Source organism: Thalassophryne amazonica, chromosome 9, assembly GCF_902500255.1.
Source record: "Thalassophryne amazonica chromosome 9, fThaAma1.1, whole genome shotgun sequence".
Classification (NCBI taxonomy): Eukaryota; Metazoa; Chordata; class Actinopteri; order Batrachoidiformes; family Batrachoididae; genus Thalassophryne; species Thalassophryne amazonica.
In genome coordinates, this window is record NC_047111.1 from 65,303,317 (window position 1) to 65,320,400 (window position 17,084).

General features: G+C 39.6%; 1 protein-coding gene across 1 annotated transcript in view; it reads left to right on the forward strand.

Annotated features, from left to right (window-relative positions):
• The window catches only part of stard13a (StAR-related lipid transfer (START) domain containing 13a), a 104,184-nt gene that overhangs the window by 31,310 nt on the left and 55,790 nt on the right, over positions 1-17,084 (forward strand). The window contains 1 exon segment of the mRNA XM_034179078.1: positions 5,065-5,136. Coding sequence (XP_034034969.1) covers positions 5,065-5,136 — 72 coding nt within the window.

Below are 17,084 nucleotides of genomic sequence, written 5' to 3' on the forward strand. Positions count from 1 at the left end.
ATATGTGTATGTGTATGTATGTGTATGTGTATGTATGTATATATGTGTATGTGTATATATGTGTATGTGTATGTATGTATATATGTGTATGTATGTATATATGTGTATGTGTATGTATATATGTGTATGTGTATGTATGTGTATGTATGTATATATGTGTATGTGTATGTATATATGTGTATGTATGTGTATGTGTATGTATGTGTATATGTGTATGTATATATGTGTATGTGTGTATGTATGTATGTGTATATGTGTATGTATATATGTGTATGTGTGTATGTATGTATGTGTATATGTGTATGTATGTATGTGTATGTGTGTATGTATATATGTGTATGTGTGTATGTATGTATGTGTATATGTGTATGTATATATGTGTATGTGTGTATGTATATATGTGTATGTGTGTATGTATATATGTGTATGTGTATGTATATATGTATGTATATATGTATGTGTGTATGTATATGTGTATATGTGTATGTATGTATGTGTATATGTGTATGTATGTATGTGTATATGTGTATGTATGTATGTGTATATGTGTATGTATGTATATGTATGTGTATGTATGTATGTATATGTATGTGTATATGTGTGTGTGTGTGTGTGTATATATATGTGTGTGTGTGTGTATATATATGTGTGTATGTGTATGTGTATGTATATATGTGTATGTGTGTATGTATGTATGTGTATGTGTGTATGTATGTATGTGTATATGTGTATGTATGTATGTGTATATGTGTATGTATATATGTGTATATGTGTATGTATATATGTGTATGTGTGTATGTATATATGTGTATGTATATATGTGTATGTGTGTATGTATGTATGTGTATGTGTGTATGTATGTATGTGTATGTGTATGTGTATGTATATGTGTGTATGTGTATGTATATGTGTGTATGTGTATGTGTATGTATATATGTGTATGTGTATGTATATGTATGTATGTGTGTATGTATATGTATGTGTGTATGTATATGTATGTATGTGTGTATGTGTATGTATATGTGTGTATGTGTATGTGTATGTATATGTATGTATGTGTGTATGTGTATGTATATGTGTGTATGTGTATGTGTGTATGTGTATGTGTATGTGTATGTGTGTATGTGTATGTGTATGTGTATGTATATATGTGTATGTGTATGTGTATGTATATGTATGTATGTGTGTATGTATGTGTATGTGTATGTATATATGTGTATGTGTATGTATATATGTGTATGTGTATGTATGTGTATGTATGTGTATGTGTATGTATATATGTGTATGTGTATGTATATATGTGTATGTGTATGTATGTGTATGTATGTGTATATGTATGTGTATGTGTATGTATGTGTATGTATGTGTATATGTATGTGTATGTATGTGTATGTGTATGTATGTATATATGTGTATGTGTATGTATATATGTGTATGTGTATGTATATATGTGTATGTGTATGTATGTGTATGTATGTATATATGTGTATGTGTATGTATGTATATATGTGTATGTGTATGTATGTGTATGTATGTGTATGTATGTATATATGTGTATGTGTATGTATATATGTGTATGTGTATGTATATATGTGTATGTGTATGTATATATGTGTATGTATGTGTATGTGTGTGTATGTGTATGTATGTGTATGTGTGTGTATGTGTATGTGTGTATGTATGTATGTGTATGTGTGTATGTATGTATGTGTATATGTGTATGTATGTATGTGTATATGTGTATGTATGTATGTGTATATGTGTATGTATGTATGTGTATATGTGTATGTATATATGTGTATGTATGTATGTGTATGTGTATATGTATGTGTATGTATATATGTATATGTATGTGTATATGTATGTGTATGTATGTGTATATGTATGTATATATGTGTGTGTGTGTGTATATATATGTGTGTATGTGTGTGTGTGTGTGTGTGTGTGTACCTGCACATACTGCATTGTCTCAAATCTAGCTCTGCTCCACAATATTGTGAAGTGAACCAGCAGAAAGAGGTCAAGGTCAGAGTGTCCTTGCTGTCCTGCCGTTAGGTTCAGCTGACGTGTGGTTAACATCCACAGGTCGTCACAGCATAACCTCAGGGGTCATCTGCTGAACACCTGCTGAAATGACTTATTTCCTCAAGGACGTGCAAGGAGCGACGGTAGCTCTGGTCACAACAAAGAAGGTGATAGAGGCTACAGCTGGATCTGTGTCAGAGCTGAACGGGATGAAGAGAGAAATAAATGTGTGAGGATGCTTCCAGGAGGAATAAAGTCGACAGTATTCTGAACTTTTTTGTGGGCCAAGCAAAACACTAAAGCAAAAGTGGTGAAAGGGGTCGACTGTGGCGAGAAAAGCTACAAAAATAGAAATACATTGTGTGGATTCAATCAACAGAGAAAGTGAGGGAGAGGAGAAAATTAGAGGGAAGAGAAAAGCAGCACGGGGTAGTGTGGAGGAGGGAGGCACATAAAGGCAGCCAGGAGGAACGCACATGATTGTTGCCACTTGATGGAAAGCTAGAGAGCGTTGAATGGATGTGCCGGAGGATGAAGAGAACAAGAGGAAGACATAGAGGGACGTCATCGCCCGCCACAAAACCATGAGGGCTTCAAGTAGGCTTATTGTTTTTCTGCATTTTCTGCAACTTTCTCAAGACGAGGCACACGGGAGACAACTGGGATAAGGAAGACTGCTTTCCTGATCGTCTCTGGTGTCACTTCATATGTGATTTTGGAGAGTTATGCCGAGAATGCGGCACGAGGGATGTAATTGCTGACTTGTGGTGAAAAGGACCGTTTCCTCCGAGTGTTCTCTTTTTATTGCACTGCTGAACTTTGTCCTTTCATTTAGTCAGATTTAATGTTCCCTGTTTAGTGCTTTGATTCCTGGGAAAGCTAAATATAAGTAGTTATTATTATTAACAAACACATTTTTCTGTATATAAGTCAGAACATAGTATAAATTGCGGAACATCTCAGTCTAGTAAAAAAAAAACCCAGTGCTTTATACGCCTGCAATGAAACTTAGATTGCGTTTAATCGGATTTTTAACATAATTTTGTTGAGTGATCTGCAGCTGTCTTTGTGTTGTCATTAAGGCTTTTTAAATTTAATTATTCTTTCTTTATTTTTTTTTTTTTACAAATGAGGTTTGATAAGTGAACCGTTTCTTGAATGAAGTAGTCCCACATTTGATTTCTGTTGGACTAGACATACTCTGTTGGTCCACTGCAGAAGAAAACATGAAAAAGAATTCTCAGGTGCCTTAAATGTTTATGCAGTATTGTGTAAGAGTAATGACTGTACTATACTATAGTCGTGACTTTGTGTGAGCAGTTGTTAGGCTCGGTGGTGTTTGGAGTTAACTAACATTAAAATGCACTGGCCCTAGACTAGCGTCATGTCCTCTCCCTGTGACTGCTGGGGTACGCTGCAGCCCCCCGTGACCCTTGATTAGAGTAAGCGGATATAGAAAATGAATAAAGTGCACTGGCGGTGCTATACCTTTATGTATTTTTTCCTCAACGTGGAGTCGTGGACGTAATCTTACTGTTGAGGTGAGAGAGTTTGTATTAACATGTATTTTAAAATAAATATTAAGTGCCTGCATATGTCACTAACTCACACAACTTTGCCAGGTTCTATTTCCTGAGCAGGGTTTACTTTTACACCGACATGACACCATCTTGTTTTCTGCCCAGTGTGCCCCCTGTCTGTGTGCAAGTAAAATAACTCAAAGGGTTTTGAGCTGATTTTGGTCAAACTTGGTGGAACAATTGAAAGCCAGTCAAGGACAAAACCCCTTGATTTTGAGAAAAAAATCATTTAAAAGATAAGGTCCCAGGCCAAGGTCGAAGTCTGGGACCAAATGCTTGAGGGACATTGAAAGTCAAGCTCTGGGGCCAATACTGATTAAACATGGACAGGTTGGGTGTTTAGGATAAAGTGGTTCTGTTTTTGATATAACTGATCAAATACCAGTAAAACTGATGTTATCACACTGGGTGTTGTTCTATGTGTTCCTCTTATATTTCTGGTTTAAAAATCTAACTGCTGTTTAAATCTAACTGACAATCATCATTTCCAAAGCATCTCTCTTTGTCCTCTCTGGAACATGTGTTCCACACTGGCACTATTCCGGGTTTTCCAGTCCCACATTCCAGTGGAACTGTCAGTGGAAAGATGTATGTTTAAAATTCTGGGATGTTCTACAAACCTGTTATCGTGTTCTGTTTTAATCCGCTGAGGAGATTGTTTTTCTCTGTGCTTCTTGACTACGAAGATTTTTCAAAAAATAATGGGCTTAAATAAAACATGAAAAATGTGGGTCTTTAAAAATAAACCATTAAATGTTAGTGTGGAGGAATAAAAAAAATGTTTTCGTGCTTAATTGACACTCTGTCAGGTCGGGCTGATGAGTATTCACTTAGAGGTGGAATATGTCACAATTCTATATGATGCTCCATTATTTTCTTAGTTGTGATCCTGAGGTTCTGTTGGATCGTTGATATAAAACTGTGTTAATTCTTAGGTGTTAATTTGGGCCACCATTCTGAATGATATAAAATCGGTTTGCGCTGAAGCTTTTTGTATTTTTGTGTAATAAACTCCGCAGTTGCTCGTGGTAACTTGAATCTTTTAGAGATGGTCCCTGAGGAGGAACGTGAATGTGGAATGTGGAAATCCAAAATATTACTCCAGATGTCTTGGGTTAATTCTTTTAGATTAGCACCCCCCCCCCCCCCCCCCCAACTGCTCAAATATTAATCAGTTAACTCCAAAGTATGCCAATGAGTCATTCAGACACTTTTATAGGACGTACCCTTGTGAAGCGCCTCGGGGTGGTTTATGTTGTGGTTCAGCACTACATCATTAAATTTGATTGAATTGAGACATTTTCAACACAGACATTCAGAGACATGCAACTAAACATACAGAAAAATGTGATTTATGGCTAAACCAACAGGATAGAACCCTAAATGTGAAAATGACGTATGTTGACATGTGGTCTCACCTGCTTTTTGTCACACCCCCCCCCCCCCTTTTGTTTTACAGAAATTGAAGCTAAGGAGGCTTGTGATTGGCTGAGAGCAGCAGGATTCCCACAGTATGCCCAGCTCTATGAAGGTAACACATACGAGGTCTGTCAATAAAGTATAGGTCCTTTTTATTTTTTTCAAAAACTATATGGATTTCATTCATATGTTTTTACGTCAGACATGCTTGAACCCTCGTGTGCAGCCGCCGCAACGCTCCGCCACAGGAAAAACACCTCTGTTGGAAGCCTTAAGGACAAGTTGGAACATGTCCTGCTGTTAAACAATTTCTCATATACTCACTCCACTGAAAGCCATCAAAAGCCGCCTGGATTTTACAAATGGTTATCAACACGGAGGTGTTTTTCCTGTGCCGCCGCACCGCGTCGGCTGCGTCCCGACGCGCGGACCCGTCCGCACGTCTTTCATTAAAAAAATCTCCTTTAACAGTGGAATATCCGGATAAAATGCTGAAACCGACTTCTTCTGAAACTTCTCTGTTCTCTCACGACGTCCTGGATCAATAGAGCCTGAAATGTGGAGGTTTTCAGCTTGAAACAGGCTGACGACCGCGCCTGAGAGCGCTGCGCGACGTCTCGCACTGTGGGAAGTCCTTAAAGCGACAGTATCACCTCAAAATCTCTCATCAGCCGTTAAAATTTTCACTGAAAACCAGCTTAATTTTTCGAACCGTGTCCACTTCGATGTGTCTCACAGGTTTAGAAAAAATTTTGATCAAACAAAGCGCCAGTCTCTCAGCAACTTTTCAGACAAAGGAATTCCGACGAGGGGCTGGACGACTCCTCCCACAAGGAGTGCTCACAGGCGGATGATGTCACCGACAGGCGTGGAAAAACTCACGCATGCGCACGAGGGTTCAAGCATGTCTGACGTAAAAACATATGAATGAAATCCATATAGTTTTTGAAAAAAATAAAAAGGACCTATACTTTATTGACAGCCCTCGTACAACTCAAGGATTTCAGACAGTTTAACAAATTTGCAATAAGCATGCATTGTTTCAACTGCAATGTGAAGAGGGACACAGGGCCTTCAGGCCAATACTGCATTTACAGACTTTTTCTTTCTCATCTTTGTTTCTTACCCAAGAGGCTAATGGGTTGTTGTTATATTCCCTTGTTGGTTCTTTGCATTTAAAAAAAAAAAAAAAAAAAAAAAAGGAAAAGAAAATCATGTTTTCAGTATTCAGTCATAACTTGGCTCAGGCTTCTCAAAATGCTCATCAAGAACTGGTTGCCAGCACGGGGGCTTAGTGGTTAGCACTGTTGCCTCACACAGAGCAGGCCACAGGATCATTTCCAGTCTGGTCCATTCTCTGTGGCGCTTGCATGTTCTCCCAGTGTTCGTGTGAGTTCCCTCAGGGTGCTCTAGCTTCATCTCACTTCCAAAGACATGGAGGTTAGGTAAATTGGAAACTTTAAAATTGACCTTAGGTGTGACAGACTTTCTCTCTCTCGATTTGTCAGTCCAGCAATAAACTGATGTCCTGTCCAGGGTGCATTTCCCAGTGACTGCTGGGATGGACTCTAACCCCCTGTGACCCTTAGTTGGAACAAGCGGACATAGAAAATAAATGGATGGTCGTTTACTGGGCGTCCAGAAAGTATTCACAGCTCTTCACTTTTTCCACATTTTGTTGTGTTACAGCCTCATTCCAAAATGAATGAAATTCATTTATTTCAGTGGTGGGCACAGCTAACCAAAAAGTTAGCTTTGATAACTGCTAATCAGCTAACTAAAAAGTTATGTTTTATAATGCTAAACCGATAAACCACCAAAAAATTTATCGGAAGCTATCCGATAACTGTCAGTATTGTCTCCCGTACACTCTCAGCTACTAACAAGCCGATTTTGAGTTTAAACACTGTTGATGCTTCTGACAGAATCAAAGGCGATCAAAAATCCAAACACAGCCAATGAGTCAGCGCTTCTGTCTTTGTGCACGCTGCCCACTGCTGTAGGGAAGCATCATTTACCTTGACAGTGGTCCAGCCGTGAGGCAGACATCTTGAAAAGGATTAATTTGATTTATAAATCAAATTAATCCAGATAGAATAATTACATTAATGTCAATTCTGTCATTTGTACAAAGTGAAAAATATAACACACATATGAATGTTTGGCCTTTACATGTGCGAACCCCCCCATTTTACAACCATCCTCATTTACCGGCCACGTAAGTAGCTCATTTACCGGCCACATCATCCTCATTTACCGGCCACATCATCCTCATTTACTGGCCACAGAAGTGGCTCATTTAGTTCTGAAATAGAACTAAATGAGCCACTTCTGTCAATATATACAATATCCAATAATGTTATAATTCTTGGTGATTACAATATCCATGTACACTCACCCACAAGCCGTTATATCACTGAATTCACTCAACTCCTAGATACACTAAATTTGATACATGTGACAGACCCTACGCACGTAAAAGGGCAAATACTGGGTCTGATCATCACAATTTTCTCCATCAATAATGTTCATGTGCATAGCCTTGGACTATCGGATCATAAGTCAGTTTCCCTTGAAATACCACTTCAGTCACCACTTAATAATCAAAACATCAGATACACTTCCGTAAAATAAAGAACATTAACCTTGAACACATCTCAGATGATTTTCAACAACTGACAATATCTGCCCATCATACCTCTCTCGATGGGCTTGTGGATTACTATAACACTGGACTTCAACAGATACTTGAAACCCATGCCCCTCTGAAGACACGATCTGTAACTTTCACATGCTCTGCCCCATGGTGCGCTGCGTAGACAGAAGGTGGCTGGGAGTGTCCTCAAGAGGCACTTTGTCATTACAGGTTTGACAGTTCACAAAGATGCTTACAGGGAACATCAGAGGTCATATGCCAAATCGGTCATTCTTGCACGGTCACAATATTTCTTTATCATAAACAACAATCCAGGAAATTACAAACAACTTTTCAAAACAGTAAATCATCTCCTCGGTCCACTAAGTCACATACATACCATCAGTACAGAAAATCAGTGTGATAAATTTCTTGATTTTTTTCATCTCAAAAGTGATACCATCCATTCTAGTTTAACACCTCACAGTTCTGCCATCTACCCCCTTAACTAGAGCATTTACCTTTTCTCATTTTGCCCTTCCCACACAGAGACAGGTTGAGGCCCTTGTCAGAAACCTGAGGGCCTCAACATGTCCTTTTGACCAACCTCCCTACCTCCCTGATTAAATCGAATATTAACTCCATAATCCCTCTCATCACTACCATCATACACTCTTCGCTGCAAATTGGATATCTCCCAACTTCTCTCAAAACAGATCTTATCAACCCCCTGCTAAAGAAACCCTCTCTTGATCCTGATATTCTATCTAGTTACCGGCCCATCTCCAATCTCCCTTTTCTTTCCAAAATCATAGAACAAACTGTTGCCACCTAAATTCACAATCACCTACACTCTCACAGTCTTTATGAAATATTCCAGTCATGGATTTGCACCGCACACAGCACAGAGACAGCCCTGATCAGGGTCACCAGTGATTTGTTGGTGGCCTCTGACCAGGGCTGTCCATCTCTCTTATTACTCTTGGACCTATGAGCCACCTTCGACACTGTGGACCATTCCATTATCCTCCACCGTTTGCAATATTTCATTGGCATCTCCCACACAGCACTCCAGTGGTTTCAGTCCTACCTGACTGACAGAGCTGAGTATGTGGCTCTGTGGGGAGCCAGGTCGAGGGCCCACACTGTCACCTGTGGAGTACCTCAAGGGTCAGTCCTCAGTCCCACACTATTCTTCATCTACATGCTCTTCCTGGGCCACATCATCAGCAGGCATGGAGTTGCCTTTCATTGCTATACTGATGATACTCAGCTCTATGTCAGGTTGGACCCTACATCGCCCTCACTTCCAATAACTGCTCTCACAGCCTGCCTGGGGGAGACGGGGGCGAGGATGAATGACAATTTTCTTCAGCTTAACAGTAACAAAACCGAAGGTCTGCTCGTTGGGACCCCTCACCAGCTTTGGTCCTTTCCTCTGACTGCTTTTTCATTCGCCGGCCACTACATTTCCCCCAATTCCTCTGTCACTAACCTTGGGGTACAGTTTGATCCCCACCTGTCATTTGACACCCACATCCAGCACCTCTGCAAAGCTGCATTTTTCATGTCTGGAACTTCGTCAAACTCTGTCCCTCCCTTTCCCTACCCAATGCTGAGAAATTGGTCCATGCTTTTGTCTCCTCCAGGCTGTATGACTGCAACGCAGTCCTCATCGGGATACCTGGCAGGAGCCTGCAGAGACTGCAGTATATTTAGAACTGCACTGCCAGGATCCTGATGGGGGTGCGGAGGTCCATGCAAATCGCACCCATCCTCAAAAACCTCCACTGGCTCTCTGTTAGGTTCAGGATTGAATATAAGATCTGTCTCTTGACCTGTCAGTGTGTCCATGGCAGCGCACCGGTGTACCTCAAAGAGCTGATCACTCCCTACAACCCATCACACCATCTTCGCTCTGCTGACAGTCACCAACTCCAGCTTTCGAAGGCCAAACCCCGCACAATGGGAAACAGGGCCTTCCAGATGGCTGCACCCCAACTGTGGAATGCTCTTCCCAACCACCTAAGAGCACCACAGTCAGCTGAAACTTAAAAAAAAAAAAAAAAAACTGTCTTGTCTGCTTTTAAAAGCTTTTTCTTAACTGTGTTTTTTTTTTCTTGTACTGTGTTTTATTCTTTGTACTTTTATGGTAGCGCCTTATAAATAAAATTTATTATTATCATTACATATCTGTTAATTTTACAATAATGCACTAATTCTGAAGTTTTGAACATTAACACACAGATGCCCAAAGCTATTATGGGTAAACTGATCCTCCGCTCACACTGATTGGTTGACTCATTCATTCTATGTAAAAACCAACACAAGTTAATGTAACATGCGGTGTGTTTAGAAATAAATGTGCTTTTGTAAAATGTAATTTTATTCATTTGTAAAAAAAAACAAAACAAAAAAAAAACCAAAACATTTAATTATTCCGCTATTATTCTACCACTATTATTTTAAAAATCTACCACTGTATGCTGTCAAGGAAAATTACTTTTGTTTTGTTTTTGTGGCAGCTTGGTGGCCAGGCTCCTTTTGCTGGGGTAGAGTTGAGCTCAGCTCCTCTCAGCTGCCTCGCTGCTGCAAAATATGTAGCAGACAGGAGCCAACAGGGTTTATGAATGGTTTTCATCTTTACTATGTAAAAAAAAATGTTAGCAGTCTAAAAGTTATCGGAACTAAATTTATCAGAAGCTAATTGGCCACTCATGGTTTTTGAAGTTAGCTGAAAAGCTAACCTGCTAATGAGATAATTAGCTTTGCTAATTAGCGGTTAGCGGAACTGTGCCACCACTGATCTTTTTTTCCTCACGATTACAATAACCCAAAATGACAATGTGAAAAAAGTTTTTTCTTTTTTTTTTTTTTTTTTTTTTTAGATTTTTGCAAGTTTATTGAAACAAACATCAACAAACAACTAAGAAATCAAATGTACATAATAGGCATGTGAATCTCATCACTGACAATGATTCAATACGCATCTCGATACACTGCCAGTGATACGATACATATAGCGATACATGATGATATATGATTCACCCCGTTCCAGATTCAATGCGATTTGATATGTATTTGATGGTGATTCATTTCCTTACAATGCAGTATGATGCGATTCAACATGATGCAAAGAAATTATACCAAAAATTTAAATAGAAAATAAGAAGATGCAATTCAGTATGGTACTATGGTATTCTGCTGATTCTACTAGAGACAGAGAATTTGTTTTACTCCTTAGAAGCAGCAAATTTACCAGATTCAACACTGTTTTGGAATCACTCACTCTCAGTGAGTGACAAAGTGTAGGTGACATGTAATGCATGTTTTCATGAATATTTAAGACTAAAATTAGTCTGAAATTTATCCTTTCCTGATGCGCAGTTCTTGAACAGATAAATATTCAGATTTTAAACTGCGCGCCACTAAAAACCAGGAACCTTCCGGTGAGTGCCGACATTGGACAAGAAGGAGGGAGTGGCGTCAGTAGGAGAACCATTATTTTAATAGCCCCATTAATTTATGTATTTTTACAGGCTACTGACAGCCCCATTGCCACCGAGTGGTTTGGGTTGGAGCTGCCCCATGTTTTTGGTGTAAAAACGGTTCATTTTCCCAGCAGAATGGCAGGTGGAACGCTTAAATTCATGAGCGCGTAAACACGGTGTCCGTGGCTTCTCCACTCAACACTGAGACAAAACTGAGTTTTTTCAGATTATTTTATTGTTTTCTGGATCATGGGATAATGTCGTCGCGTGCAGGCTGAGATGTTATGAGCATGAGGCACTGCGAGTCTTTCTTGCAGCGCAAAGCGGCTCGTTAACAACAGACATGCGGCGCGTTATCCATCAGCCGCAATAATGGATTACAGCCGGCGCTGCTGGCATCAAACTCTCGTGTGAAAAATGGACTTTTCTTCAGCCAAGAAGGGAGGAATTAAATTATTTTCAGATGTCATTTTGTAAAGGTGGATAAGTTTCAAGATGATCTCACTGAAACGGACAGGTAAGACTATATTATTTACTTCTTGTGTGAATGGTTTTAATATTTAATAATGTGTTATGCTACTAGCGTACAGTACATTAAATGTATTCTAGAAGGAAACAATATTTATTATAAAAATAGCTATTTTCAATCCCTTGTCATTTTTCAGATTTGAACTTGTTTAAAAAGAAAAAAAACACTTTTTTCTGATGTCACAGATAGTAAAACTATTTTTTTAATCAGGTGATTAGGACCAAAGAGCTGGCAAAAAACAAAACAGTTTATCACCTCCACCCATGCCAAAATTGCCTGCATTATTTATTTATCTATTTATTTATTTATTTGTACTCACCATTCTGTGTTCTGAACTCTGCCAGTATCGTCGCTGTTGTCAGACTGAAGGTTTTCCTCCAAAGTTTGTCATCTAAATAAAGCTTAAAACTAGAAATGCTGTGTCCCCCAACAGAAACACCTTCAGACTGGACTTAAAAAAAAAAAAAAAAAAAAAAAAAAAAAAAAAAAAAAAAAGCTCCACACTAGAAAAAAATTGTCTGAAAACAGCTCAAACTCCACCGTGTTTACAATTGATTTAGGTTTGAATCAGCAGGTGCCGTTCTCTTGACAAGGTAGCAACAATACGGCCGCAGCTGAAATGGGCTATATATATATATATATATATATATATATATATACATACACACCATGGTCAGTGAGAATTCCATGTCTAACTGGCGTGCATTATTTTCATGTATACGCACACGTAGTTCGGCGAGTTAAGTCAGTGTAATATCACTCCGCTCTGGTCATCACCATAGCAACGCACAAATCAGTTGGCGCAGATCAGCTGTGTTTTGACAGGTGAATGACAGAAACGCGATTAAACATGGATTTCCAAGTGAATTTTTATATTTTTGGCCAAAATAAAACGTTTGAGGAATGGGAAGAGGAGGAGAGCAAACGAGAAGACAGCAAAAGCAACGGCATAAAGATTTAACATCGGACGAACTGGACAATATTGAAGACGGGAAAGAAGAGAACAGTTGCCAAGGATGAAAATATCTTGAGACTGGCATAAAATAGTCCCAAATACTTACGCATTTTTATCAAGTTCAGTTAACTTAAATAAATGTGTGTTGGCTCACTGTGTGGGACCATGGTATAAGCGGATTAAACAATGAGAAGCTGCATTATACGGTTTGAATGCATGACGCGGAGTCTAATGCAAAATGCATTGTGAATGGATTGTGATCTGATCAGTCAAACCACCTCTGGAGATGCGCAGGGAGCCACTGTGACCACATTGAACAGCAGCTTAAATGTAAATGAATTTACGATCCACATATACAACCCCATTTCCAATGAAGCTGGGACAGTGTGAGATATAAATAAAAACAGAATACAATGCTTTGCAAAGCCTCTTCAACCTATATTCAGTTGAATACACCACAAAGACAAGATATTTAATGTTCAAACTGAAGGACTTTTTTTGTTTTTGTGCAAATATTTGCTCATTTTGAAATAGATGCCTGCAACACATTTCAAAAAAGCTGGGACAGGGGAAAGTTGATGAATGCTCAAAGAACACCTGTTTGGAACATTCCACAGGTGAACAGGTTAATTGGAAACAGGTGAGTGTCATGATTGGGTATAAAAGGAGCATCCCCAAAAGGCTCAGCTGTTCACAAGCAAAGATGGGGCAAGGATCACCACTTTTTGCACAACTGCGTGAAATCATAATGCAGCAGTTTAAGAACAATGTTTCTCAGTGTTCAATTGCAAGGAATTTAGGGATTCCATCATCTAAAGTCCATAATATAATCAGAAGATTCCAAGAATCTGGAGAACTTCTACACGTAAGCGGCAAGGCTGAAAACCAACATTGAATGCCTGTGACCTTTGATCCCTTTCATTGATCGATTCCGATCATTGTGTAAAGGATCTTACTGCGTGGGCTCAGGAACACTTCAGAAAACCATTGTCAGTTAACACAGTTCATCGCTACATCTATAAGTGCAAGTTAAAACTCTACCATGCAAAGCGAAAGCCATACATCAACAACATCCATAAACACCGCTGCCTTCTCTGGGCCTGTGCTCATTTGAAATGGACAGACGCAAAGTGGAAAAGTGTGCTGTGGTCTGATGAGACCACATTTCAGATTGTTTTTGGAAATTATGGACGTTGTGTCCTCCGGACAAAAGAGGGAAAAGACCATCCGGATTGTTACCAACGCAAAGTTCAAAAGTCAAAAGTGTGTTAGTGCCCATGGCATGGGCAACTTACACATCTGTGATGGCACCATCAATGCTGAAAGCTACATCCATGTTTTGGCGCAACACATGCTGCCATCCAAGCAACATTTTTTTCAGGGACATCCCTGCTTATTTCAGCGAGACAATGCCAAGCCACATTCTGCATGTTACAACAGTGTGGCTTCATGGTAAGAGTGTGGGTACTAGACTGGGTTGCCTGCAGTCCAGACCTGTCGCCCATTGAAAATGTGTAGCGCATTATGGAGCACAAAATATGACAATGGACCCCGGACTGTTGAACAACTGAAGTCGTTCATCAAGCAAGAATGGGAAAGAATTCCACCTACTACGCTTCAACAATTTGTGTCCTCAGTTCCCAAACGCTTATTGAGTGTTGTTAGAAGGAAAGGTGATGTAACACAGTGGTAAACATACCACTGTCCCAACTTTGAAACGTGTTGCAGGAATCCATTTCAAAATGAGTAAATATTTACACAAAAACAATAAAGTTTATCAGTTTGAACATTAAATATCTTGCCTTTGTGGTGTGTTCAATTAAATATAGTTTGAAGAGGATTTGCAAATCATTGTATTCTGTTTTTATTTAAATGGTTAATGGACTACATTTATATAGCGCTTTTCCATCTGCATCAGATGCTCAAAGTGCTTTACAAATAATGCCTCACATTCACCCTGATGTCAGGGTGCTGCCTGCCATACAAGGCGCTCAATACACACACCGGGAGCAATACAATTTACATTTCACACAAAGTCCCAACTTCACTGGAATTGGGGTTGTAACAACTGTGTGGGTCGCTGTCAACTCTTTTTAACTACAAGTCTTTCTTCTTGCTTACATTCTTTTTTCAACCACAACCCTCTTCAGTAGCCTAAGGTGGCAACATTTTGGCAGTGTGACATTCTTGCTTTGTGCATGATGCAGCACGCAGCTGTCTCAGTGTTGGGAACCCCAGCAGCTCAGTGGTCAATGGGACACCCAGCTTTCACCTGGCTGAGGCAGATAGATGGTTACTTTCAAATATTGGCTGCCTGAGTAGTTGCCATCCAGAACCCAAGGTGGTTCAACTGTGTGGTACTCCCAGACCTGGCCTCTACTCCACCTGTATTTGCTGAACACAGGTATATTTCTCTTCTGGATGACACTGACAACAGCCTTCTGCAAAGAAAATGATGCTGCATATGTGTGTTCCTGCATACAGATTTTCCTCTGGCCAGTGTCTGCACTGACCACAGCTGTCCAAATCACCATTCTTCTCTGCTTTTAGCTTCAGCATTCCAGCTGCCAAAGACTGTTTAAAAAAAGGCAACAGAGCAGCGCACAGCAGTTGGAACATTCGTACTGTCTTGTTGTTGTTGGTTTTTAAATTTTTCATTAGGTTTCTATGAGTCAAAGAGTTGGACAAAGCGATCACATCCCAGTTGGATTTCAACATGGTCACCGGCGATACATTTTGATACCATACGAGTATTTAGACACAAACTTGATATGGGACAGATTATAACGCCAGGTGTAAGAGGATCCTTGGGTTCTAATTGAGTTTGATCATTTTAGGGGTAGGAACATGCTGTGGTAGCTACAGCATCTACCAGACTATGGAGCAGCCATCCATCTATTTTTGTAAACTTGTTTATTCCAATTTAGTGTCACGGGGGTTGGAGTGTATCCCAGTGGTTAGTGGACGAGTGGATAACTGAGGTAGAGGCCCCTTAAAACTTAGAGCATCCAACAGAACGTCTTCAATGAGTTCTTTTTTTTTTTTATTAACTCTAAAATGAGGGTCACATTTCAGGAAAATGTTGTGAAAAGCAGTTTTTTACCTTTAGCTTCTCACAGAGCTTCAGGAGGCGAAACACATGCTCATGAATTGGTTGATTAGGGATTTTGAGCCTTTAGTGCAACCCCCAGAAGGTTACGCAAGACCACTGGATTCACTTTGTGTGTGTGTGTGTGTGTGTGTGTGTGTGTGTGTGTGTGTGTGTGTGTGTGTGTGTGTGTGTGTGTGTGTGTGTGTGTGTGTGTGTGTGTGTGTGTGTGTGTGTGTGTGTGTGTGTGTGTGAAAATGAAATTATTCACAATATCTTCCTAACTATGAGAGCTCAACTCAACTTTTTTCTTGTATAGCGCCAAATCACAACAAACAGTTGCCCCAAGGCGCTCCACATTGCAAGGCAAGGCCATACAATAATTATGAAACACAGTCTACGTCTAAAGCAACATAACCAAGGGATGGTCCAGGGTCACCCGATCCAGCCCTAACTATAAGCCTTAGCGAAAAGGAAAGTTTTAAGCCTAATCTTAAAAGTAGAGAGGGTATCTGTCTCCCTGATCTGAATTGGGAGCTGGTTCCACAGGAGAGGAGCCTGAAAGCTGAAGGCTCTGCCTCCCATTCTACTCTTACAAACCCTAGGAACTACAAGTAAGCCCGCAGTCTGAGAGCGAAGCGCTCTAATGGGGTAATATGGTACTATGAGGTCCCTAAGATAAGATGGGACCTGATTATTCAAAACCTTATAAGTAAGAAGAAGAATTTTAAATTCTATTCTAGCATTAACAGGAAGCCAATGAAGGGAGGCCAACACGGGTGAGATATGCTCTCTCCTGCTAGTCCCCGTCAGTACTCTAGCTGCAGCATTCTGAACCAACTGAAGGCTTTTTAGGGAACTTTTAGGACAACCTGATAATAATGAATTACAATAGTCCAGCCTAGAGGAAACAAATGCATGAATTAGTTTTTCAGCATCACTCTGAGACAAGACCTTTCTGATTTTAGAGATATTGCGTAAATGCAAAAAGGCAGTCCTACATATTTGTTTAATATGTAGGAGCTGGAAGAAAGAATTCAAGTGCATATGAACCAGTAAACATAATTCCACCTGCTGATCTCCACGTGGCGTCACGATGAAGTCGCATACAAATGAGTACATGGTGATCTCTCTGCTGATTCATAAACACTTGAGATCATCCTTCATGTGAATTTTCATTAAATATCACATGAAGTTTGGTGGTGTGATACAGCAGTTTCCATTTCTAGTGGCTTCCAGTTACTAGTGATAAAACTCACATTTATTGTTATCTTTACACATTCATGTCTGTGATACACATCTTGTGTATTTGTGGTTTGTAACATTGTTCATTTTGTTACCATGTTTTAGTTTAGTTTGAGA